General features: G+C 45.2%; 1 protein-coding gene across 3 annotated transcripts in view; it reads left to right on the forward strand.

Moving 5' to 3' along the window:
* LOC144770734 (sialic acid-binding Ig-like lectin 13) overlaps positions 1–27,961 on the forward strand; it is a 767,717-nt gene that overhangs the window by 490,629 nt on the left and 249,127 nt on the right. For all 3 annotated transcript variants that reach the window (XM_078655472.1, XM_078655474.1, XM_078655473.1), the window contains one exon: positions 3,298–3,603. In XM_078655472.1, coding sequence (XP_078511598.1) covers positions 3,298–3,603 — 306 coding nt within the window. The remainder of the gene's footprint in view (positions 1–3,297; positions 3,604–27,961) is intronic.

The raw sequence follows: 27,961 nt of genomic DNA on the forward strand, positions 1-27,961 counted from the left end.
TTAGTCTGCTCTACAATCTCTGCCAAAAACACATCATCCATAAACAACTTGAAAAAATCAATAGGCAAAAAGTTTTCAGTGTTCACCCTACACCCTGGAACACCAGTAAATTCAGGCAATGCCGGCTGCACCATGCCTGGTGCAACCCAGAGGTCAGAACTTTCATCGTCAAGTCTTGCAGCCGCAGGCCGCAGCCCAGCTAACTCTTGTCTCACAACACCAACTGGAAGTCTAGCAGCCCCAGGCTGCAGCCCAGATGTCTCTTGCCGCACAATTGGCACATCACTGTCCTCCGCAACCACAGGCACAACCATGTCCTCCAAAACCGTAAACACAGCAATGTCCTCCCCAACCACAGGCACATCATCCACACCAAAAGTAGCTTCATCAGCACTCAAAGTGTCTTCACCAGATGAAGCCATGTGTAGAGAAAACTCACTACCTGAAACTTCACCTCCCACCTCTGGCTCAGAATCAGAGTCAGACTCTGGACCATGGTCAGAGGAAGAATCAAAAAGCATTCCAACAACTTGCTGAGCAGTAATCCGGCGGCTAGCCATTATCCTTACAAATAAAGGAGTCTGCACAAACAACTCAACAACCCCAACACTGCGCAAAGTAAGATAAAAATGTAACACTTTTTCACCAAAAAATATATTTAGAAAAAATATACAATTCACTTACAAGACACAACTACACTCACCAGCACCTACTCTGCAAAGACACAGCAAATAGGCAACGATATCCCACTAGAAAGAAGAAAAAAAAAACTTACATCTACAGAAGGACACATCAAAAACAAATGCAAACATGTTTTACAATCACAACAAACAGCAACAACACATACTCGTATTACTACACACTTTGCAAAATAAACAATTACATTACAATTGAACAAAAAAAAGGTCTCTTACCAAACACATGCAACTACAGAAACAGCAGAACAACAGAACCACCAGTAACGGAACCGCACACTGCAACAATCTAAAGAGAAAAAAAAACAATACACATTAGAAGAAACAAAAACAACACACATTACAACAGGCTATGTCACAGGGTATGTCACAAATGGGGTGTCTGTCCCCAAGGGGGGAAGATTATAAATCATTATAAACGTGGGCCCCCTGGAAGCAACCCTACGGAGGGCAGAGAGGCCAAATAAAGACACGGCAGAACATACTGAAAACAAATGGGCCCAAGGAAGCAACCCTTGGCCCTGGAGTCTAGTGGGCTTTTGTATTCCCCCCCCCCCCCCCGGGGCAGAAAAGTCTAAAAAAATATTAGGGCCACTAGGAAGCGACCCTTCCCCAAGGGGTCGCTTCCTTTTCAAATAAAAAACAATCCCTGGTGTCTAGTGGGCTTTTCTGCTCCCCCTGGGTGCAGATCGGCCGAAAAAACGGCCGATCTGCCCCCGGGGGGGGGGGGCAGAAAAGTATGAAAAATATTTTATCCCCCTAAGGAACCGACCCTTGCCCAAGGGGTTGCTTCCTTTATAAATAAAAAAACAATCCCTGGTGTCTAGTGGGCTTTTCTGCCCCCCCTGGGTGCAGATCGGCCAAACAAAACGGCCGATCTGCCCCAGGGGGGGCAGAAAAGTCTAAAATATTATTTGGCCCCCTAAGGAAGCGACCCTTGCCCAAGGGGTCGCTTCCTGCACACAAAAAAACAAACACAAGCAATCCCTGGTGTCTAGTGGGCTTTTCTGCCCCCCCTGGGTGCAGATCGGCCAAACAAAACGGCCGATCTGCCCCAGGGGGGGTAGAAAAGTCTAAAACATTATTTGGCCCCAAGAGGAAGCGACCCTTGCCCAAGGGGTCGCTTCCTCAACAAATAAATATGCCCAAAAACAATCCCTGGTGTCTAGTGGGCTTTTCTGCCCCCCCTGGGTGCAGATCGGCCCAAAACAAATGGCCTATCTGCCCCAGGGGGGGCAGAAAAGACTGAAAATATAAATGCCAGCCAAAGGAAGCGACCCTTGCCCAAGGGGTCGCTTCCTACACACAATTTGCCCAAAACAAACAATCCCTGGTGTCTAGTGGGGCATTCCTGGTGCACGATCGCGACGCTGTGCGCGACCGTGCACCAGGAATGCCGTGCATTGGGACATCAGGGGAGAGGAAACACAGTTTCCTCCCCCCCGATGCCTCATGGCACCGAAAAACGGCCCCCCCGCCCCACCGGAGCAGCAAACACTAACCTGTATCCTGGACGCGCTGGAAACAAATGGCTTCCAGCGCGTCCAGCGCTTCCTGATGACGTCGGCGCGCGCTGTGCGCGCTGACGTCACCAGGAAGCGTGGGGGGGCCAGGGGGTGGCAGCGGAAAGTCTTCCGCTGCCACCCCAGGTAAAAGCGCCAAGATCGATGCCCCAGGGGGGGAGCGCCAGCGCTCTCCCCCAGGGCTGTACTGATGACGGAGCAGTTCCGTCATCAGCACAGCCCAACCGATGCTGATGACGGAACCGCTCCGTCATCAGCATCGAAGGGGTTAACTCTCTCTCTCCTCTAGTACTCTTTTGCTTTGACCCACAAATACATATTCATACATGCCCTACCCATGACGTGCACCAGGGTTCGTCCATCCATTTTGCGAACCGCAATAGCCACCCATTGCTGCACACACACAGCCACCCTCCAATCTGCCTTACTTATTCATTCAATCATCCACCCAGGTGAGTATGTGAGCTCTATTAGGTGTATGTGGCATCTGAGGCTGAGGCAAGGCTTTCGGTTGTGTGTTGTCTGTTTTCGCAGCACACGAATCTACAATGCAACCATGATGACATAATTGTGCCTTATAAAATAAATGAGTCATTTTGCATTTTTTTTTTTGCAGAGTTTTATATAGCGCTGCTAGACCCGAACCGAAATCAGAGCGCTTTACATAGCACCAGTTACGGGACAGACACACATTCATTTTAGGCACGGGGAGATTAAGTGATTTGCCCAGAATGAATCACAGGAAGTTTTGGCGTCGTTACCAAGACTCGAACCCAGATCCCCATGTCCGAGGTCGAGCGCCCTAGCCGTTAGGCCAACTCCTCTCCCCATTCATGCAATAGACCCCTTTCAGGCAGAAGACTCCTATCTTTATTTTCACTCCCCACCCCCCCACCCTGTACCACCCCCTGCCTAAAGTTACCTCAGCATCAATTGAAGTGAATGGGCGAAATAAATTACCGATTGGATTTTCAGAATCTCCCACTTCCCTATTCCAAAATGTTGGCATGTATGATTTTGTTATCTATAGAGTTTTTTTTTTTTTTAAAGTGATGTGCATTTTGATTTCTGTCTCCTAGGTCGTCAAGACACGCCAGAAATCTCTCTCCCTGGTCGAGTGATCGAGGGTGAAACGGTGAATGTGCGGTGCATGGTGCGCGGGAGATGCTCAGGCACAGTTAAGAAGATAAACTGGACCTCTGAGTCAAAGGTTAAATATCTCGAACAAGTTTATGGTGCTTATAATCCCGACGGCACCGTAACCTATACATCGGCTATCACATTCACAGCTGCGATGGAGCATAACAACAAACGCCTGTCCTGCACCGCATACTTTCCAGCTGTGAACAAATACATCACAAGCAGTGGCTCTCTGACTGTTGACTGTAAGTACCTTTTTTTTTAACAAACTTTATTGCACACCATTGAACGGTACACTGGCAATATGAAATATATCTTGGCATGTTCATTTTGTTTTTTCTTGAAACATCTCCATTACACATATTCTATCATAAATGGTTATACAATGGAGTGCGATTCATAAGTCAACAGGATATAGGTTGGTCATATGTCTGGCCTGTATCATTTGCATGAATAATGCGTAGGTATTACCTAGGATCTCTAGGTTCCTGTTGTTTGTGCCGCAGTGTCTGGGCGGCAAGATAACCTCAAGTAATTAATTAATTGGCGTTGCGTATGTTGGGTCCTTATGGGTATGCTATGGTGCAGGTGTGACGGGCCCCGGTGTAAGATCTAACTGGCACATGCATCAACGTAGGCTTTAGCGATTCCTAAATAGCGATTTTTAAGGAATCGCTATTTAGGAATCGCAAAAGCCTATGCATGTAGGAATCGCTATAAAAATAGCAATTCCTAAACATTCCTCAATTGCTACTCGCAAATTGCTAGTCGCAATTAAGGAATAGTGGATACCGGAGTTGGGAGCACACCGCTGACCTCTTCCGCCATATCGCCCCACTGCATCGTGGTCTGTGCAGTTCAAGGATTTCCAGAACAATTCAAAGTTCAAATTTCAAAGTATTTCACCTCAATCGGTGCAAGTAAGTACTTGTATTGTGGTCATCTCTAGACAGGAGCCTAGCTCGTGTTTCGGGATTGATTCCCTCATCAGTAGAGATAGATTCGGGGTTGCAGAACAGGTCGCCAAACATCCGTCACGGGCCTCGTTGCCCCTCTGGCGCGCAGGTGCATCTCCAACAAGCTCGTCAGCTTACATGGCTACCGGGAGCCAAGAAAAAGTGGATACCGGAGTTGGGAGCACACCGCTGACCTCTTCCGCCATATCGCCCCACTGCATCGTGGTCTGTGCAGTTCAAGTGATTTCCAGAACAATTCAAAGTTCAAATTTCAAAGTATTTCACCTCAATCGGTGCAAGTAAGTACTTGTATTGTGGTCATCTCTAGACACGAGCCTAGCTCGTGTTTCGGGATTGATTCCCTCATCAGTAGAGATAGATTCGGGGTTGCAGAACAGGTCGCCAAACATCCGTCACGGGCCTCGTTGCCCCTCTGGCGCGCAGGTGCATCTCCAACAAGCTCGTCAGCTTACATGGCTACCCGGAGCCAAGAAAAAGTGGAATTACACACCATTGAACGGTACACTGGCAATATGAAATATATCTTGGCATGTTCATTTTGTTTTTTCTTGAAACATCTCCATTACACATATTCTATCATAAATGGTTATACAATGGAGTGCGATTCATAAGTCAACAGGATATAGGTTGGTCATATGTCCGGCCTGTATCATTTGCATGAATAATGCGTAGGTATTACCTAGGATCACTAGGTTCCTGTTGTTTGTGCCGCAGTGTCTGGGCGGCAAGATAACCTCAAGCTTATGGTATGGGTATATGGGTATGTTATGGTGCAGGTGTGACGGGCCCCGGTGTAAGATCTAACTGGCACGTGCATCAACGTAGGCTTTAGCGATTCCTAAATAGCGATTTTTAAGGAATCGCTATTTAGGAATCGCAAAAGCCTATGCATGTAGGAATCGCTATAAAAATAGCGATTCCTAAACATTCCTCAATTGCTACTCACAAATTGCTAGTCGCAATTAAGGAATGCTGTCCCATTCATTCCTATGGGCCTACAGGCCCAAAGGAATGAATTGGAGAGTGCATGAGCAATTTGCGTGTACCAGTAGCTGCAATTTCAAGGGTGCAAGAGTGTCACAATGACACCCTGTTGCACCTCTGAAATTGATCTCTGCACATATGTTGCACACACACACATGCCCTAAGAGCATGTGTGTGCCAAACATGAAACTTTGAAAAATGCACAAAAGTGCATTTTTCAAAGTTTTTGCAAATTACCATAAAGTTCAACTTCATGGTAATTTGCTACTCCTATTAGCGAAATCGTTCATTTTTTAACTTTCATGCATTGCATTTAAGGACTCTCAATTTGGGATTCCTTAAAACTAATTGCAATTTAAGGAATCACAGTTTAGAGAGTACTTAACGATTTTTGCATTTGGGATGATGCATCCCAAATGCAAAAATACTGGTGGCAAAGGGGTGGATTCTGAGAATCTGCTCGTTTGCGACCGGTATTTGGTTTGATGCCTGGGGCCCTAGATGTCAAAACTCCTCTAGCATACGGTCCCAGTCTAGTGAGATTAGGTGTTTCCTGAGCCCTCTCGCCTCCTCACGTCCAATATCGGCACTCTCAGTCCCACACCATCGTACCACATCATCCTGCCATAATGTTAATGGAGGGCAGCGGGGAGATTTCCATCTCATGGTGGTCCCTCTTACAGCTAAGATGAGAGCTAAATCAAGAAAGCACAATTGGACTTTAAGCGCTCCAGTACATTTGCGCAGCCCCAGTAAACATTCTGCAGCATTGTTGTGAATCGTCAACTGTGTGATCTCCTCAAGTTCCCTCCCGATTCTGTCGCAATAAGCGCTGATACAGAGGGGCAAAGCCACAACATATGAAGGAATCTCGCCTCCTCAGCCCCACATCGAGGGCAACTATTCTGGGCCTCGGGAACATACTTTGGACTCTCCTCTGGGTTAAATATGATCTATGAAACACCATAATTTGTATGAATTTAAGGCGGGCATTCTGGGACAACCTTTTGGGATGATCAAAAATACTCGTCCATGCCTTATCAGTTATGGCAATGCCTTTGTCATCCGTCCATTTGGTCCAGAGAGCAGTAAGTGTTATAGAGACCTGCGCCCTAATGCCAGTATACAACGACTTCACTAGGTGTCCTCCCCTTCCCATGTAATAAAGCAGGTGAACTAGTTTGTGTTGAGGTGGTTCAGTGCGCAGAGGTGCCCATGTCTCTTTAGTGTAATGTGCTACAGCAGCATACCATAAATAGTGGTGGTCTGTTGCGCCGGTGGCCTGCACAAACATATCATGGTTCATAAGGGTACCATCCTCAAAGAGCAATCCCACCTCTTCCAACCCCAACTCCTTCCAGTCGTGTAGTTTCACCTGTGACAATCTTCCACCTGGTAGCGGCATGCCTCAAATGGGATATTTCTCGAATATGGGACTGCCCCTGATGTATAGTTGATAGCCTTATTCCAGCATTGAAGGGCGGTTATTAGGAAAGGGGGAACCCGAGGCGGAACTTTGATTTTAGGGAGTATTAATCTGTGGAGTGTCCTGCTTTCTAAGTCCCTGTGGCCATATAAAATTTCCAGTAGGTTCCGACCTGCCTTCCAAAAGGATAACCATTGCAGTTGGCAAGCGTAACAGTAAGCCCTGAAGTCTGGGACCCCCAATCCTCCTTTACGGGGTTCTAACTATAGTTTCTTGAGGCTAATCCTATGCCTACCCTTCCCCCATATTAGCTCTAAGAGGAGCACATCCAGTGTTTGGAATACCGCCTGCGGGACGATTAGGGGTAGATTTACAAAAAAGTACAGTAGACGGGAAAGCATCATCATTTTGGAAATGGCAATCCGACCCATCGCCGATAATGGGAGGGAGGTCCAAAAAGATATACATGAACGTATGTCAGTGATTGCTCCCGTTAAGTTGCCATTGAGTAAATCAGAATGGGTCCTATATACTCGGATCCCTAGGTATTTAAAAGTGTTGTGCACAATCGGCAAACCTAAGTGCCAAAGGAGAATGCTTCCGGACGCGGTCCCTCTTTGGAGTAAAAAGCATTTGACTTACCTTCATTAATGGCGAGCCCCGAGAACCACTCGAAGGCAGAGAATATACTGGGGAGGGGTCCGCGCTGGCTGATAGATTGCGTAAGAAAATAAGGATGTAATTCGCATAAATCGAAATTAAGTGGGATCCCCAGTCTGTTGGCCGATTACCACGGGGCTATTGCTAAGGGTTCAAGCGCCAAGACGAACAGAATGGGGGAAGAGGGCATCCTTAATTTGTGCCCCCATATATGCTATATTCACGAGAGATATGCTTCCCAGTACATGTTCTGGCGGTGGGGTTAGTATAGAGTAGGCGTATCCAGCGGAGGTACCCTGGAGGAAGTCCGAAATGACTCAAGGCTATAAAGGCCTGCTGAAGATCTAACGCTATGCAGCCTGAATTAACGTAATCTGGCGGTGTGGCCGCCAGGACATAATGTAGTCGTCTGGTGTTCAGGGAAGTACTACGTGCCGGGAGGAATCTGCAATGATCCCTGTGTATGAGGGCATTTAGAGCAAGTATAATGCGGTTGGCCAAGGCCTTACTAAGAATCTTTTATTCGGTCGCTAAGAGCGATAAAGGCCTGTAACTGGATAAATCAGTGCCATCTCGCCCTGGTTTGAGGAGGGAATCGACCAGAGCTTGCATGGTAGAGTGCTGTCAATGCCCAATTTCTAGGGCCGTCCTTTATAATTCTTCCAGTTTTTGGAACTAGAATGTCAGAATAGGCTACATAAAATTCTATGGGCAAGCCATCAAGCCCGGGGGATTTATTCCGATTGAGGCCTTTAATTGCCACTCTTATTTCCATTTGTGTAATGGGGCCATAGAGGCGTCATCTGTGATGTTTGGAAATGGCAGGTCTTTTAAGAAGTCCTCTAATTGCACGTCCTCATTGTCAGGGGGGGGGCGGATAAGTACCACCTTTAACCATTGTACTGAATAACAATCTCATGATTCAGATACGACTAGGGTCCCAACCCCTTACTGTTTGTTATAGTAGGTGCAAAACCAACAGTATTGAAGCAAGAGGTGGGTTACATTTTTGATAAAGGCTTTATTCAGTGTCAGAGAGACTTTTAAAAAAATGTATCCACAATCCTAAAGTTTACAAATCCTTTAAAGAATAAATAGCAGAAGAGCAATATCTTAATGAGCATTTGCAATGCAATAGGTCTCACATTTACTCAAGCGTGAGCTATTGCCATGGTGAATGACAATGCCTTTAATTTATGTTTTGGTTTTTAAAAAAGAAATAAAAGGCATTTTCATTTACAGTGCCAATAGCTTAACCCCTTCTACGCTCATGACGAGCTCAGCTCGTCATGAGTTACGCCTCTCGTACGCTCATGACGAGGTGAGCTCGTCATGCAACGCGGACTTCCGCAAAAGTCAGCGCACAGCGGGAAAACCGCTAGCGCGCAAGGTGTTAAAGTTGCGTAAATGCAAGACCTATGGCATTGCAAATGCTTGTTTACTAAAACTGCAAAGTTTTTAGCTCTTCTGGGAACTGCAGACTCCTTGTTGCATCCTTCTCACTTTGAATACATTTAAAGTGTAAGCACATTACGGATGTACGTTGTTACAACGCATGCTTTTACCACGCATGCTTTTACAATGCAGGTTTTTCAACGCAAGTCGTTACAACGACTTGCGTTGGGAGGTGCTGGATAGTGAATAGTTTAATTTACTATTCCAACTCCAGTCCCCGTGGATAGTAGGGAAGGTGTTGGATAGTAAATTAAACTATTACCTATCCTAGAGCGCCCCCCAGCGCAATTCGTTGTAATGACTTGCATTGAAAAACCTGCATTGTAAAGGCACTGCGTGGTAAAAGTTGCGTCGTAAAGGATGTTTCCCCACTTTACAAAGTGATTGTGTGCTACAAATTGCCAAAAGGCTTTAAAATGCAGAATAAACCCTGTAAGCAAATTTAGAAACAATATAAATTCTGAACAACCGTAAATTAGCAAAGGAAGAAGACTATAGAGGTGGCAGACGGAAGAATCCTTTGTAGCTGTAAAGATTATTATCATCCTTCTAACCAGAATATGTTTTGTATTGTCACATTTGTCGGTAGAGGTTCCCAACAGCAACACGCATCCAAGGGGGTGGTGGGGTGGATGGGGTGGGGGGGTGGTGGGGTCGGAGGGGGTTGGAACGGTACTGCCCCTCACCAGTAGCATAACTGACAAGGACAATGCTCTAAGCACTGTGGGACAGATTTACAATCCACTTGTGCCACTTTTGCGTCACTTTTCCCATGTTTAAAGTGACGCAAAAGTGGCACAAGGGGCTTGTAAATCTGCCCCTTAATACTATGTGGTACGATGAGCAGTACCAAACCATATAAATAGTGCACGTTTTTTTAAATCAAATCATTATAAACACACACTTATGCAGTAAGCGAGGCGCGTTTAACATACAGTATGAACCAAGCGCTGCACGAACTGACACAAAAATAGTTTCCTGGGCACTGTCTGTTTAACACATTGTGTGTACCAAGTGCTACATTTCCCACACAAGGAAGAATATTCAAAACGCTCTCCATTTAATACTTCATGGTACACTGAGCAATACCACAGCATATCAATATTGCAATATTTTTTTTAAAAGTGCACCAAACACTACACATAAACCAGCACAGTTTATGGAGTCATCTGTGAACCACATTCCGTCAGAATGGAGGAGAGCAAACAATGACCACTGATGAAAAGCACTAAAAGGACTCCTGTAGAGAAGGACTAACTGGCCTGCTGGCAACTGTGCTGAATATTGAAATGAGAGCCAATTAATGCACAGCGTTCAATAAATAAAATAAATTGCATGCTACTGTTTTCAAAAAGGAGAATACTACTCCTAGAAAACCTTTCACAGCAGCAATTACTAAGGGTCAATCCCTGCATGAAACCGGCCAGCTGTACAACATTAGAAAGGCAAACACCTTCATTTAAGAGCCAGTCTCGAGACCAAATAGCACAGACTTTTACAGTCTGGAAAATAGTCCTTCCACGCAAAGAGGAACTATGAAAAATGATTTAGAAAAAAAACAACAGTGGGATATGAACATAGAAATGGAAGTACCTAGAGCACGAATCAAGTGGGGTGCTTACTTTGAAAGTTGCAGGGAAGTCTGATGGAGTCAAGCGAGGCGTCTAGATCCGAAAGCAGGACAAACAAAGGAACATCATGCTTAAAAGGTTTATATAGAGGTGACACCTGATACGACTCACCTGAAGTAATAAAGTATATACCGCCGTATTTACGTGATCAATATTGGGATAGCTAATGCTCATGGTGCAATGCCATAGACAAACAGAAATGTGAGTCAACGGTAGGACAACACACTGAACTGAATGCAAAAAAACTGTAAGTAAACAACCTTACTGGAACGGCAGCCTCGAGCAGCGGAAAGTAGCCTGACCTGAGGCAGCAGTGAGAAGAGGTGAGAGACTGTGAGGGTCTGGTCTCTGCTTTCTTTGTACCTACATGAGTTTGTGAAAGCAGAACGACAAGTGGAAAGTAGGCCTTGTATTGAATAACTGTGCATGCATCGAAATGCACTGAAAAATGTGTCAGGAAACCTGTATTTCTCTGCTCCCATTCGCATGTCAGCAAGTATGAAGAGGCTGTAAATAACTTCACCAACTTAACTTGGGAGGGGGCAAAAGTGGTGGGGAACAACATGAGGAATGGAGATTTAGAATGCACTCAGCAGAAATTGAAACAAGCCTCAGCCACGAGGCCGGCATCCTGCGAGTGCTGTGTGGGGATGGGTGCAGCAGCCAGGCCGTCTGGGCTGTTGCTGTTTACCCTCATTTGCAACATTCTTGTGTGCAAACACAATTCCTCACTAAATCCATCAGAAAATCTGTCTCCACTCCCCCATGCAGCTCAGCCGTGGTCCCATCTCCGTTTGTCTCAGCAAACACTTACCAGCAGCTGGTACCTTTATAAAGCTCACACGCAAAGCAAACAAGTACTCGCTGCTGCCAAGTTAGGCAGTTCAGTCAATGTGGCTATTCACACTCGGGAGCCAAGGACAGGCGAGGCAAGCCTCTCTGTTGTCTCCCGCCCCCTCGCGTGTTCCCACCCATCTCTGCGAGCTCTTCAAATAAATACGGCTTTCACATCAGCCAGCCTGTCACATTATCTGCAGATCCACTTCAGAAGAAATAAGCAAAGCACGTCGTGCCTGCAGTAGGAGAAATTCAATAAAGAAAACAGTGCCTACAAAACTAAATAGCACGTACTGTGTAACAGCCGAAGTAAAGGGGCCAGTCGCCATGGGAGGTTACAAATGAAGACAAGGCGGTAACAAGGGAATATGCGAGGTTACATCCCATGTCATTACAACGCGGTCCTTACAACAACTGCGTTGTTACATTGCATACCATTATAACGTAAGTGGTTACAACTACTTGCTGTAGGGGGCACTGGATGTTGGAATAGTTTAATTGACTATTCCAACTCCAGTCTGTGCAACAGTAGGGAAGGTGTTGGATTTAAAATCCAACACCTTCTGTCCCATTCAGCAAGTCGTTGTAACAACTTGCATTGAAACGATTTGCGATGGAACAATGCGGTCGTTGTTACGACCGCATTGTAATGGCATGCAGTGTATTGCATGCGTTGTAAAGGATGTCTCCCGTCCTAAGGAGGGACTAACAAGCCTATTGACAAATCAGAAGTCATCATTTACGAAGAACAATGACACAAGCCAATGACAAATATGGGAGGAGATTGTGTGGGACTTCTATTCCATACTCCACTACAACAAGTCTCCCAGAGTAGCACATGTGCGCTGACTCTAGGCTCGCCCTAAAAACTATAGTTTTAAGAAAAAGTAGAACAAATTAAAACCTACTTTTATGAGTAAATTCACCCATAGTACCTGCAAATGAAGTTTTATATAGTAAGTTGGGAAGATAAAAGGCTTTTCAAAGCTTTAATGGAGGAATTTGAATTTTCAACAACTCACTTGAAACATGAAAGAACATATTTTAGGAGTGAAAGGTAAGCGTGCACCAACACCAGCCAGCAAAGACGGATAAGAGAAAGTGTGTGCAATCACCGACAAGAGCATCTTTTTTATGAAAACTTCTATTTCACTGCGCTTTTTGTTGTGCTGCATCTGAAAGGACCCTGGGAACAAGTGACAAGGTAAAAGGAGACGAAAACAGAAGAATTACACAAAAAAAGATAGAACATAAAACCTTTTCAGCTCAAAGTGCGGGTATGTATGGGGGAATATTTACTAATCAGTCAGGTAGCGCGGAGCTGCAAGGGTGTCTGAATTGCACAGAGGATTGTTTTCGTGCATGAAAGGATCGCCTTCTGCACAAAACAATTAATGGAGGCATTATTCTCTTTCTGCTACACAAGAGAAAAGAGGAAACAACTCTGAGAAATACAGATATTTTTTCCTCGTAACGCCTCACTTGGGAAGGCAAAGCATCTTGACGCATTCCCAGGTTTTCTAGATTTATTCAAATCCAGGAAAGCACCAAAATCCATGGGTGGATGCGTGAGAACACTCCTGGTCCTCCCATGGAATACCTCCTAGCCTGAAATGTAACGTATTGAGCTCCAGCAGCTGCGTTGCCTTACTTTCATTCAACCCACACAAACCCATACAAAACAGGCCTTATGTGGCGTTGTAAGTTCCAAATAAGTCTGTGTGCTGCCCTGTGTTGCCATGCTCGACGCAAGGGCGACACAGAGGCATAATAAATCTAGGTCTAAGAGCACAAACTAATCAATGGGTATGGAGCATTAAAATCAATCTATCTGTTTTAATTTAAAAAGGACAAAGGGGTCAATGGAAGCCTAAGGCCATGGAAACTCTTGATGTACTCTTTACTTACAGCTGAGAAAGATGACGCATTAGACCCTGACCCCATTAAAATAACAAGCAGGAACAAAGTTATTAGGACTCACCTATATAAGTATGAGCTGTTGGCTTTGCCAATACTTTCTTCCTTGGCATTGATATTAGCGTGCAATCATAAGGATTCATGGTGCTAGATGAAGTTGCGATAAAGATTTCTACTTTCAGACTTAGGGTCAGATGCATCAATCGATTTCTCGCTCGCAAACGGGCCAATTCGCAGAATCGGCCTGTTTGGAAACGGGAAAAAGCCTTTTGGGATGTATCATCCCAAAAGGCATACGTAAAATAGGGAATCACAATTTTTGCAATTACCTATTTGGCAAATGCATTTAGAGAATCGCAATTTACGATTCTCTAAATTGAAAGCAGGAAGCGCTTTTCAAATTGCACCCTGCTTTAAGGTATCGCAATTTACCACCAACTTCAACTTGGTGGCAAATTGCAAATCCTTATAAAAGTGCAGTTTTGCTAGGTGCCATGTGGCGCACATACGTATGTGCGCCACATGTGCATATTTCAGGGATGCAACAGAGTGTCCTTTTAGCCTTCCTGCACCCTTGAAATTGCATGCGCTATTGGCACTCGCAAATTGCGCATGCAATTCCAATTCATTCCTATGGGCCTCTAGGTCCATAGGAATGAATGGGAAGACATTCCTTTTTTGCGACTCGCAATTTGTGAGTCACAAATAAGGAATGCATAGAATTCACAATTTTATTTGCGAATCCTAATTGCATTGCATTTTGCGAGGCCATAATAGTGAAACGGTAAAATTTGCTATTAGGGACTTGCAAAATACAATGTGAATACATCTGGCTCTTAGTCTCTTCTTTTGGAAGTCGAAAGTGAGATGAAGCTGAGGGCTGTAGCCAATGAGCATTCTAGGAGGTGGGATACCCTTTACCGGAGGATGGCTGTAAAGTCAGGTCGACCGTCGAAGTACCTTGGGTGGATAGATGAGCAGGTTGGTCCTTTTTTTCTGTTGGTTCTCAAGCAGTGTTTAGCCAAAAACGCTTAGTCCCAAGATTTGACTTTTGACTATCTGTGTACCTTTAGCCAAACCACCAAGAGTCCAGAACTAGAGGGGTACCACTTAGGGGCTTAGGATTCACTCAGGTTGGATCCAAATGCGGGTTCCAGAAGGTTGGAGCCTTTTCTGTCTCTGAGGCTCTGTTGAGAAGGCAAGCCAACTAGCCCTTGGAGTCACACTGGTGGTCCTGAGTGATGAAACATGGATCAAACAGAAGGCAGGCATCTGAGGATTCAAAGCAGTCTCCAGACAGCAAAGCAGCCTTTTTAGTGCAGCGAAGCAGTCTTGCGAATTACTCAGCAGGTCACAGCAGCAGGAATTCCTCTGAAAGTCCTTTCACTGGACCAGAAAGTTAAATGAAGAGTGGTTCTGTGGATTCTTTTTTTATGTTTAGCCTGCACAGTGAAATCTCTTGTATTTAATATATATTAAAGGGGGCTCTTATCAGTTCCCAAGGCCAAATAACTTTGTTCATTTGCTTTTGTGCGGAACAATTTTTTTTTTGTTAACTTTCTCTGGCTGCAAGCATTTACAATACTTCTACTAAATCTGTTCACACTGTCCCATTCTCTGTGAACATAAGATATCTTCCCATGGAAAAGACAGACACTTCTAACAGTATGCTGGAATGCTTGATGTTTACTTCTTAGTTGTATAAACCAGATCCTTTAGCCTTAGAATGTTTGTGGCCTTTCCTATTCATGCCTCAGTACCATTTTTGGCACTTTGTAGGGATCATCGGATGGATTTTTTCAACTTAATCTATTTGGTCATTATGATCAAATACTAAACGCTGTAATAAACATTCCATTTTAAAAATAAATGAATATGCAAGAGCTATGCTACATTTTAATACTTCACAGGCAGCCATAAGTTTAGTTACTTTGCAGTCAACAGGGTCATGATTTAAATGGTACAGTAGGTGCAATAGTACCGGGTCCAAAAGTTGTCAGATAACACCTCATCAGACAAAGCCTAGCACAGGTGGGGTTTAGCCGTACTTGTCAGGAAGGGGTTCCTGCTGAGGCTATACAAATTAACCCAGATGACCAATAAATACTCCTCAAGGCCAGCATTCAAGTCGAAATTATAATACTTGTTTTCATCTACGCTCTGATAGGTCATAAAGCTGGTTTCCTCAGACATATAGACTGAATTCTTCCTATTGCGCCTAGGACTAAATTGCTCTTAGGTGGTGTAATGGATGTGGGTCTGGCGCAATTTGGAGCTTCTGCCAAACACACAGCCATTACTTACCACAGCCCTTCCCAGGACTCATTAAAACACCACACATAAACATATAAAATACCAACCTGAGAAAGGAATAATACTAACAGCTAAAGATACTATAAATTATAGCTCAGAGGGTATATATAGCAACATCTCCCGACGGATCAGCAAAATCAGAATCAGCAACACCTTCTGGTGAATCAGATCAGCAACACCTTCTGGTGACAGGACAACTTACCATGGGTAAGAAACAGACAGCAACTCGCCACTGCACGGGAAGAATCACAACACCTTCCGGTGACAATCAGTACATACCTCTTATGCTATGTTGGGCTGGTCCACTTACAATTTGGATATTCCTGTTTCAGAGCCAATTTCCCTCCCGTATCAACAATTACCCATGAGAGGGGAAATAGCCCATCCCTCCATAAGCACTTGGTAAAAAAGGGTCACGGCCTTCCTCCACAAGGAATATAATACCAATTACACTTGTAGTAATCCCTAATTAGAAGCAGCGCACCTTCCTGTCATCAGTTACCTGTAACAAGGGAATTTCACCATCCTTATGTACAACAGCACCTGGCTAAGAAGAACCCACACTCCCTCTCAGAGACAACAGACAAATGAAACTAATGCACATTGGGGTCTCTTTATTACTCAATGATAGAATGACAAGGAAATAAATAACTAAACATCACAGTGAGCAATCACCAATACATACATATAGGAGCTGAAAAGTAAAGATGGTTAGAGATAAAGAGATATTAAAAACATTCTTAGAACACCTCACCATATTTATCAAGAGGCCCATCTCTCTGGTTCCATCAGGATTCTCTGTTATCACCAGCATCTGATGTTACCCATGGCCTCTCCATCTGAACAAACTGGCTCCCACTGGCAAATCCCATCTGCAACTTGCCCTTCCATCTTTTTTTGAGTTCAGAAATGTTATTAAAGTAGGTTCAAACAAAATAAGCACAATAAATCAATAAAGATGTTACATAAGATCAAGCAATAATACAATAGCAAAAATCATAAGAATGGGTAAAAGTAGGAGTTAGAAAGAAAAAGAAAAGGGGAAAATAAATTAAAAAACAAACAAACAGCTGACTTTAGGCAGTAGACTGTGAGCATGACTGAAACATCTGAAAATGTATACCCATGAACCATTTAGGAAGTTGAAAACTGTAATATGAAATATACAATTTGTAAAATACACAAGTAGAATATGAAATATGAAACATATGAAGCAATGTGGAATAATGAAGAGGCATTTATGGAGGTTTAGGGACTTCTTGCTGTCGGGGAGATAGGGGCAAAGAGCGACTGGCACTATCATTAAACAGGGAAGTAACAGGATACCACAATTCCTTTCGTTTTGTAGCCAGAGTCAGTGGATAGACAAAGGTCGTGTCCAATCTATGATTGTAGCAGACAGCATACCACCAAGCCTGATACGAAATTTTCGTAAAATCTTTCCAGTTTTTGGTGATTTGTTGAAAAGCTACAGCTAACAATAAATCAATTATCTTTGTACGTATTGTGCAGTGACTCCAGATAGGAGAAACGCTCCACAAGAAAATGTGTGAAACAGAGAAAGGATGTGTGGAGGAAAATATTCGATTTAATTGGGACCATACCCGCACCCAAAAAGTTCGGACCAGGGGGCAATCAAAAATCATGTGGAAAAGATCTGCATGTGGCGCTGAGCAAGACCAACAGGAATCTGTGGAACCAGGAAACTGTTTGCTGAGAGAGAGTGGTGATAGTAATAGGCGATTGTAAATAAAAAATAGTGTCTGATCTTAATGAACACGCTCCATGACACTCCTCCAACAACTGGCCTCTCCAACTTGTAACCAGCAACTGGCAAAGAACTAATGGCAAAGGACTGCAAAAATGACCAAGGCAAAATGACTAATAGTAAAATGACTAACAGCAAAATGACCAACAGAAAAATGACTAGTGGCAAAATGATTAGTGGCAAAGGTATGATGGCTAAATGAACAACGGCAAGAATGACCAAGGTGAAAATGACTAGCAGCAAAATGACTAACAGCAAAATGACCAACAGAAAAATAACTTGTGGCAAAATTACTAGTGGCAAAATGACTAGTGGCAAAGGACTGATGGCTAAATGAACAACGGCAAGAATGACCAAGGTAAAAAATGATTAACAGCAAAATGACCAACAGAATAATGACTCCCTGCCCTCTAACTCTCTTACTAATATAGAATGCAGGTTTTCCAGAGAAGCTTCCAGCAAGCGCCCAGCCCTCCATCAGATTCCTGCACCACTCCCTGTGCCAAAGACGCACCCCCAGCCGGCCGGTCTGTTGTTGCGTCTACACCACAGAGCAAGGACATTCCTCCGATAAGAACCGGCCCTGTCTGGTTCACTGCTAGCGAACAACACATGAAACTAAAACATTGCCTTTCACCTGCAGAGGCCCAACAAAATGGTGTCCGAAAAGAACATGGCATCTCTCAAGCATCCGCCTCTAGTCCCGAAAAAGAGCAAAGACCATAGAAAGAAGGTATAAAATCATGCCAAAGCCAATAGGCGGATGTATGACATTACAACGCATGCTTTTACCACGCATGCCTTTACAACGCGGTTTTTACAACGCATGCCTTTACAACGCATAGCGCTTAGGGGTGCTGGATAGTGAATAGTTTAATTTACTATTCCAACTCCAGTCCCCGTGGACACTAGGGAAGGTGTTATATAGTAAATTAAATCTATTCCCTATCCTAGAGCGCCCCCCAGCACAATGCGTTGTAATGGTTTGCGTTGTAAAAGTTGCATCGTAAAGGCACTGCATGGTAAAAGTTGCGTTGTAAAGGATGTTTCCCCCAATAGGCACTAAGCAAGATAAAGTCAGAAACATAAAGAGGCCTACACATCCCTATGTTGTGTGATGATGTGAACTGCAAAGCATGTCAAAGGCAATAGTCAGTGCTATCTAGAGGTCACTATACTGAGCTACAATGTGCTGAGATGGAGTGGGCAATGGTCATAAGCGGATCCAAGCACCATCTACCAAAATATCGGTCACTACATTCCACCCATGACCATTGTCCAACATCATCGAAGCTTCAAACAATATGCAAACTATAACTGAAAGAACAAGAAACACAACAGCATAACGCACTAGAAATAGAGAACTAAGAGATAAACCACCCAAGATAAATCAAAGCATCAGGTAATCACCCAAGGAGCTAATCCCACAGTCCTTTATCAAGGGTCCATTGACCAAAGCAACAGTCTAATAGCGGAAAACAAGAACATCCCCATGCTGCAAAATACCTTGACTAGTACTACGCATATCAAGCAGGAAATCAGAGAAAGCTATCAAGGTGTGGTTAACATATTTATCCACTAAACAAGCTAGTCTATTAATAGCCCTAACATTATAAATTGTCAACTCAGGAATCCCTACAACTGAAGCAGCTAAACTAATAGATTCAGACTTGGAAAACAGAATGATATTAGACCACGCCAAAGGCAATAGGCAGAAGTCATAATTCACCTAACCTAAATGACAGTATGCACCTAATCCCTCAGTATCCACTATGGAGCACATGTGTGCACCATCACTCACAACACTGCACTATGACATCCATACATTCTATCCTTTGGCAAGACTGTTCTATTAAAAAAACAGCAAGAATATAGGATAGAAAAGAATTAAATATATGCAAGGCCAATCTACATTAATGCTAGGATAACATAGCACATTAAAATCAGTTGGTGATTGAGGGTTATCATAGAGCATCAAATCACAAAAGCTGATTACTAACTACATTGCACCCCATGACCCTCAAACATTATCATTTCACAGATATCAAAAAGAAAATCACTGAGGCACTACATCTTTTATCTGCAAAGTTGGGATTATAGTAAATGATTCATTAACCAACCAACAGCACAGGAAAAGAAATCATCACTGAGGCCCTGTATCTGGTAACTGCGAGACTGGTATCAAGACAGAGTAATCAGTATAACCCCATCAAAAATGTAAGCATCAATTTCAAGGCAAAATCATGGGAAAGTGAAGGACACAAGATTGCAGGCCATAATGAAAAACATATCAATAGGAGAAAATTACATTGCAGACTCCCTGTGTGATGAAATGGCTACATAGCAAACATTATCATAACTGATTGATGTTTCCTTTCAGAGCTTCACTACATGATTGAGGAACTTAACACTATAAAGCAAGTCAAGACTGTATTACTCTATTTCTATTTCTATTTAGGGGGTTTTATAAAGCGCTTGGTGACGCACAACGGCGTGTCCCCGCGCTGAGGAGCAGAATTTACCGAAACTTACACAAGCGGGGCACCTTACTGTGCGAATAATGTAGTTTTGAGCTTGGCTCTAAAGAGTGGTTCTGATTATTCCAATCGCAGCGCCGTGGGCAGCTTATTCCATCTAACAGCTGCAAGGTGCCTGAAAGATCTTCCGCCCATCCGAGCTCTGGATACCTTGGGAACGACTAGGAGTCCTGAGCCGGAAGATCTCAGGGAGCGAGACGGCTCGTAGGATGTCAGCAGCCCTTTTAGCGGGAGAGGAGACCTCCCATGGATAATCTGGTGACACGTACATAATGCTTTGAATTCTACCCTGCTTCTGATCGGGAGCCAGTGCAAAGACCGGGGGGCCGCTATGGACGCAGCTCTTCTGGGAAGTCTGAGCACTAGTCGGGCCGCGGCATTCTGTAGAACCTGTAGACGACTCAGATTCTTCTCCAGAGTCCCTAAGTAGAGAAGATTGCCGTAGTCCATTTTTGACGTGACTAGTGCATGTACCAGGGTTTGACGGGCTCTGATGGGTAGGAACTTCAATACCTTCCTGAGACTTTTGAGAGCATGATCCAACCACCTGATTAATCTGGGGGCCAAAGGTGAGGTCGGAATCAAACCAAATGCCCAGGTTCTTTGCTTTCTGGCAAGGGATGGGTGTTGGACCTAAGCAAGGCGGCCACCATGCCGACGTCCACTCCGATTGGCCTCCCCCCACTACCAGCACTTCGGTCTTGCCTCCGTTGAGCTTGAGGCAATTGGCGGACATCCAGGCAGCAAGGTCTTGCATGCAAGCTCTGAAGATGTCCGCCGAGGGACCGGGCGCTCGCGACAGGGAGATGACCAACTGCGTGTCGTCGGCATAAGACACCATTCGGAGGCCATGACTCTCTACTAAGGTGGCGATCGGGGCAACATAAAGATTAAAAAGTGTCGGACTCAGGGACGAGCCCTGCGGCACCCTCTGATCCAGAGAGATTCGCTCCGAATAATGATCACCCTGCCTCACTTGGAAACTTCGGCCTGTAAGAAATGTATCCATTTCAGCGCTGCCCCTCTCACCCCGCCTTTGTTCAGACACTGTAGCAAGATGGAGTGTGCTACAGTGTCGAACGCCGCGCTGAGGTCTAAGAGGATTAAGGCCATTGTTTGTCCCTCATCCGCCCCTTGCCTAAGGGTTTCGGTAGCCCTAAGAAGGGCAGACTCCGTAGAGTGACGAGGCCGGAACCCGAATTGGGTAGGATGAAGAAGGTTGCTTTCTTCCACAAATTTCATTAGTTGTTTATTTACCACCTTCTCCGCTACCTTAGAGAAATAAGGCAGCAAGGAGATGGGGCGGAGGTTGTCTAGCTTCTCACAACTAATGTTGGGCTTCTTACAGAGGGGAAGCACCACAGCCTGTTTCCAGTCCTCAGGTATGGAGCTGGAGCGGAAGGAGATATCCATCAGGTGTCTGATGTAGGGTTCGAGTGCTTCCAGACTGTCTCCCAACCTTTTTGGGGAGGCGGGATCTCGCGGAGAGCCAGATTTGACGGATCTGCATATTTTAACTAAGTCCACCGATGAGGGGGTGGTGAAATTAAGTAACAGATTTTGATCAGCTTCATCTTTTGAAGACTCTGCTGGCGCTACCGCTACAGGTGGTATATTGGGAAAAGCAGAGTAAATCTTTGACACTTTGTCCCCAAAGTAGTTGGCAATTCGATTGCATGCTGCTACTGAGTGATCTTCGCCTTGAGTGGAGGTTTTATGGGTGGCCAGAGATTTGTATATGCTGAACAGTTCCCTGGCGGAGTTCTCTGCCTCTTGGATTCTGTCGGCATAGTAAGTGGCCTTCTCTGTCCGGATCTTATTGTGGTAGGTACGTCTCTTTACGAGGTAGGCCTCTTTCATCCGGACATCATACGCCACTCTCCACTGTCTTTCTGCACGTTTGCAGTCTCTTTTGGCGCAACGCAGCGCCTCACTAAACCAGGGGGCTGTTCTTTGTCTGTGGACACCTTTTGTTGGCCGACCCAAAGGGGCTGTGCAATCGAGGGCAGTCGTGATGCGGTCATTGAGCAGTTTATTTGCCGTCGCCACATCATTGTCTCTTGGGGGTCCTTCCACAGTAAGAGCCTTGTTAAACTCAAAGCACTGAACCTCTGGTGATTAAATTGCAAAGTCGACTGTCAAGGCAGCCAACTGTAACTTAGAAAGTATTTACTCTAACTTCAGCAGAGCGTCTGTCTCTATTGAGGGAGAAGGAAAAAAAGTCTTCTTTTCTGTGAAAAAAGGAAAACAAAAAACACCACTGTCTCTTGTCAAGGTGAAAGTCCAGGTCGAAAAAACAGTTCACAGTTCTCTGTATCTTATCAAAGTCAGCTTCACTCTGTTGATTCCTTCTTCGCTTGGAAAGAAGCAGTCCATCTGTGTAGGTGACAGCCCTCCGACATCCATTACATCTGTATCCCCTCGACAAGGAAAGCCCCATCCGATCTGGTAGATCATCAGCTCCCGTCCGCCGTCAGCCACGTCTGGTCTGGTCTGGCTCCAGGCTTGGAAGGTGGGGCTTCACACTCATGCGGAAAAAAACAACAAACAAAACAAGCTAAAATAAAAAATAAAATAAAAAAAAGGTGGGGGGGTGGAGGAGTCACTCACACCCCGGTGCCGCAATCTGAAACGATAAACAAGTATCACTTGTCTTGCAAAAAACTCCAATTGAAAAAAGCAAGTTTTTTTAATTACATCTCTAAAAAGCCTTTTTGTTTGCAAAACTCTCCTCAAAATCTGGGGAATTGTCTAAAAATACTACCTGCATTATATTCTCTAAGTTTATTTGGGCAAAATCTAACTTTTTCTTACACAGTCAGAAGGGTTGGGGCAGCTGGCTTCACTCTGCACTCGCTCCTAGCCAGCGGACCCCTCCCCTAATGCAGTTTTCACGAATGATGCTGGCAAACTGTCAGTCATAACAAACAGAGACAGGCTGCTCTCTGCCTCTCCAACCCCTCCCTTAAAAAGAGCTGTTTAGTTCAGTCAAGGGTGAAGCGCCTGCCAATTTTTCGTCTGCTCACTGCCTCCTCATAGGGGAGGGGGGTGAAGAGGAAGCCCGCACATTTGCAAGCCTCCCATACATCCAATTAAAGGAAGCTGGCTAGGCCTTCCGTGGTGAGGAGTAAAATGACCCCTCCCTTACAAAGAGCTCCGAGAAAGAGCCAGGCTTGTGGAATGCCGCAGGCTATCTCGTCAAGGTCAGAGCATGTCAGTTCCCAACCGTTCACAGCCCAGAGCTGTGAAAGTGTGAAAGTTTCCATTCTTAAGTGGAACAGCATGCAGCTTCATATTCTAAAAACCCTTTCTGTCTTAGACGAATAACAGATTTAACCTCTTCTGACCTCCAGCCAAACCCTGTGCTCCATGTCTAAATGCTTTAAACTTCTATTCTAACTAATTTAAGCAAATTTTAAACTATCATTTGTCTACAGCCTTATGAAAAATGAACTTAAAGCAAGCTAAACACTCTAGGATTATTGATAACTAAAACGCAAAACATTTAGCAACATTAAAAAGTCATATAACAACATTACATAGTACTTCTGTAACAACATTTGGGGCAGCATTTGTTTATTGTCATAATCTAGGAATTCTCACATTTACAAAAACATTTTATTCTTGTGATTGAATTTACCAAATCTGTTCCTGTTTATATGGGCCACTTTATAACCAATGCAATCTCCCATAATCAGACCACATTCTCTCTCACCCAGTTCTGTCTGGTATCTTCTAGTGCGCAAAAACACAGAGTCATGTCGTTTCTCTAGCATTCTAATTCAAGCAAAAAGGAGCAACTTGCTCTTGGGTAAAAATCACAAAATAGTTTTAAATCTTGGAACCAGTCATACACAATCCACTGCTCTACACTTTCAGAGTCATAAGCTTGCACTTGTTTTTTAAAACAAAATGTATCACGCACTGTTGGGTCTGATTTATTTCTCTGCACATTCCTTTCTAAAACCACCCATGTACCTTGCAGTCTGACTGGATTATTTGTAACATTTCTGACCTCTGAATCATACACATTTAATCCTGTTTTCAAAGGTATATCCTCACACAATTGTGGATGCATATTAAGCAGCATATTTAAATGAACACTGCTATTTCTGTCCAAGATGTTATCCATCTGTAATAACGATTTTGCACATTTTAAATGCATTTTCCCTGAACACTTGAAAGGGATCCAGCTCTTTTCTGCCTAATATAAACCGCTATTTACAGGCCTCTTTATACAGAATACACTTCACACTCAATAGAGCATAAGCAACTCAGCAAAGCAATGTACATATTTTTTATACAAAACACTTTTCATCCAGCAAAGCACAAGTAATTCATTCCTGGACCAGTACTCCAGAAGGAGTCAATTCCTATCCAGGACCTTCACTAACAACCAGGAGCCAACTGTTTGTTTTCCTATAGAATACAGTCCACCTCTTCAAACCATTAAAGTCACAAAAGCAAGATGTAAACCATTTCCCTAACACAATTCCACCCTTCAATCCTGTAGGTACAGACACCAAAATATAATTGGTTTCCCTTGAACAATTCCACCCGTCGAATCCTGTGAGTCATGACGCCAAGATGTGACTGATGTGGGTTTGGCACAATTTGGAGCTTCTGCCAAACACACAGCCATTACTTACCACAGCCCTTCCCAGGACTCATAAAAACACCACACATAAACATATAAAATACCAACCTGAGAAAGGAATAATACTAACAGCTAAAGATACTATAAATCGTTAGCTCAGAGGGTATGTATAGCAACGTCTCCCGATGGATCAGCAAAATCAGAAGCAGCAACACCTTCTTGTGAATCAGATCAGCAACACCTTCCAGTGACAGGACAACTTACCACAGGTAAGAAACAGACAGCAACTCACCACTGCACGGCAAGAAATAGCAACACCTTCTGGTGATAGGACAACTCACCACGGGTAAGAAACAGACAGCAACTTGCCACTGCACGGCAAGAATCAGCAACGCCTTCCGGTGAAAATCAGTACATACCTCTTACGCTGTTGGGCTGGTCTACTTACAATTTGGACATTCCTGTTTAAGAGCTGATTTCCCTCTCGTATCAACAATTACCCATTAGAGGGCAAATAGTCCATCCCTCCATAAGCACTTGGTAAAAAAGTGTCCCGGCCTTCCTCCACAAGGAACATAATCCCAATTACACTTGTAGTTATCCCTAATTAGAAGCAGCGCACCTTCCTGTCATCAGTTACCTGTAAGAAGGGAATTTCACCATCCTTCTATACAACAGCACCTGGCTAAGAAGAACCCAAACTCCCACTCAGAGACAACAGACAAATGAAACTAATGCACATTGGGGTCTCTTTATTACACAATGATAGAATGACAAGGAAAGAAATAACTAAACATCACAGTGAGCAATCACCAACACATACATATATATAGGAGCTGAAAAGTAAAGATGGTTAGACATAAAGAGATAATAAAAACATTCTTAGAACACCTCACCATATATATCAAGGGGCCCATCTCTCTGGTTCGATCAGGATTCTCTGTTATCACCAGCATATGATGTTACCTATGGCCTCTCCATCTGAACAAACTGGCTCCCACTGGCAACTCCCATCTGCAACTTGCCCTTCCATCTTAATGAACTCGCTCCATGACACTCCTCCAACAACTGGCCTCTCCAACTTGTAACCAGCACCTGGCAAAGAACTAATGGCAAAGGACTGCAAAATGACCAAGGCAAAATGACTAATGGCAAAATGACTAACAGCAAAATGACCAACAGAAAAATGACTAGTGGCAAAATGACTAGTGGCAAAGGACTGATGGCTAAATGAACAACGGCAAGAATGACCAAGGCAAAAATGACTAGCAGCAAAATGACTAACAGCAAAATGACCAACAGAAAAATGACTAGTGGCAAAATGACTAGTGGCAAAATGACTAGTGGCAAAGGACTGATGGCTAAATGAACAACGGCAAGAATGACAAAGGCAAAAAATGACTAACAGCAAAATGACCAACAAGAAAATGACTCCCTGCCCTTTAACTCTCTTGCTAATATAGAATGCAGGTTTACCAGAGAAGCTTCCAGCAAGCGCCCAGCCCTCCATCAGATTCCTGCACCACTCCCTGTGCCAAAGACGCACTCCCAGCCGGCCGGTCTGTTGCTGCGTCTACACCACAGAGCAAGGACATTCCTCTGATAAGAACCGGCCCAGTCTGGTTCACTGCTAGCGAACAACACATGAAACTAAAACATTGCCTTTCACCTGCAGAGGCCCCACAAAATGGTGTCAGAAAAGAACATGGCATCTCTCAAGCATAGGCCTTTAGGCCTGAAAAAGAGCAAAGACCATAGAAAGAAGGCATAAAATCATTGTTGGACCCTGCCTCAGGGCGTGGTCCTACCCCTCCCGCATGGCTGGCCCAGGACAGCATCGGCCTCCGTCGACCCGCCGTCAACCCCCCTGAACACGAACCCTCGATGAGAGCAGCCCCCCTGGCAACCCCCGGCTCTCCCCTCTGGGACCCCGGCAGACCCTGCTCGCCAACACTGCTGGTCTGGAGACCATGCCAGGCCACCCTTTCCGGGCAGACTCCATCTTGGGCCCATCACGTCCCGAGCACGTGGCCGCAGCCATCCCTGGCCCCGGCCCCAGCAAAGCCCCGACATCGAGGCACCAAGATCCTCCCAGGTGGTAGAGTGGCCACATGACGGATCCCGGAGGAGGGGAGTTTCGATGGACCTCCAGCTGTCCCCGGACGCCTGGTATCGATCGCCCTCCAGCCTCCCTGGGCGCTGGCTCCACCCCCCTGCTGGGTGTCTGGACACCTTCATCCCGGCCCCTCTGACCCCCAGGCCCGAGGGTCCGGACATCAAAGGACTTCAGTCCTATATCTGGGCCAGCCCTGGAGTAGGACTCCAGTTGTATCTTGGAGTCGAAGCCCTGCTGACCTTGTCGCGGCTGATCCTGATCCGAACTCATGCCCTGGAACCTTTGAGGCCCTGCTGACGCTGTCGCGGCCTGACCAAGCTGAACCACCTTCGAGGCCCTGCTGACGCTGTCGCGGCCTGACCAAGCTGAACCACCTTCGAGGCCCTGCTGACGCTTTCGCGGCCTGACCAAGCTGAACCACCTTCGAGGCCCTGCTGACACTGTCGCGGCCTGACCAAGCTGAACCACCTTCGGGGCCCTGCTGACGCTGTCGCGGCCTGACCACGCTGAACCACCATCGAGGCCCTGCTGACGCTGTCGCGGCCTGACCGAGCTGAACCATCTTCGAGGCCCTGCTGATGCTGTCGCGGCCTGACCGAACTGAACCACCTCCAAGGCCCTGCTGACGCTGTCGCGGCCTGACCCCGTGAACTATCCACGCACCCGTTGGTGCCAAGACTGTCCCGCTACCCCCTTACTCCCGAAACCGAGACTTTACGGATCCCTCGATCCCTCCCTGCTAACCGGCCAAGAACGTGCCTTCCTTTTTATTATATAAAGCTACTTGTGAATATCCTTTCGTGTGGTGTCCATCTGTAGTAGTGTGATTGCTCAGCTGTTACGATTGTAGGAGAGGAGCCTCGCCAAGGAGGCCTCCCTACGGCGCTCGGCCTATTCCATAGAGGGGTGGGTCTCGGGGCGGACAGTCAGACATCTTCTGTCCCCCCCCCTGGGACCGCCTTTCTAACATTGGTGGCAAGCGACGGGATCCGAGCACGCGCAAATCGTACAGCGAGTAACTCGCCACTACTAACAGAGACCCACAACCACGATGACTACTAAGGAAACCGGAACAACCACAGAATTCCAGAAGGAACGATTAGAGGAGTACACCCATAAAGAACTCAAGCAATTCTGCAAAGCCCTGGGTATCGCTACCACCGGACTAAGCACAAAAGACGATTTCAAAGACGCGCTGCAAACATGGGTGGAGACCGGAGCGACTCCACCCCAGACTAACGATGACATTATCCTAGAAGTACCCCTGAGTACGGTCATAGCCCCAGTGGAAGAAAGAACCGCCAACAGAGAACCGGGCCTCTCCCCTGAAGACGCCCGGGAGCGAGAGAGGAGTCGGCTCCATGAACTCGAGCTCGCCCGACTCC

Source organism: Lissotriton helveticus, chromosome 7 (assembly GCF_964261635.1).
Source record: "Lissotriton helveticus chromosome 7, aLisHel1.1, whole genome shotgun sequence".
NCBI classification, from domain to species: Eukaryota; Metazoa; Chordata; class Amphibia; order Caudata; family Salamandridae; genus Lissotriton; species Lissotriton helveticus.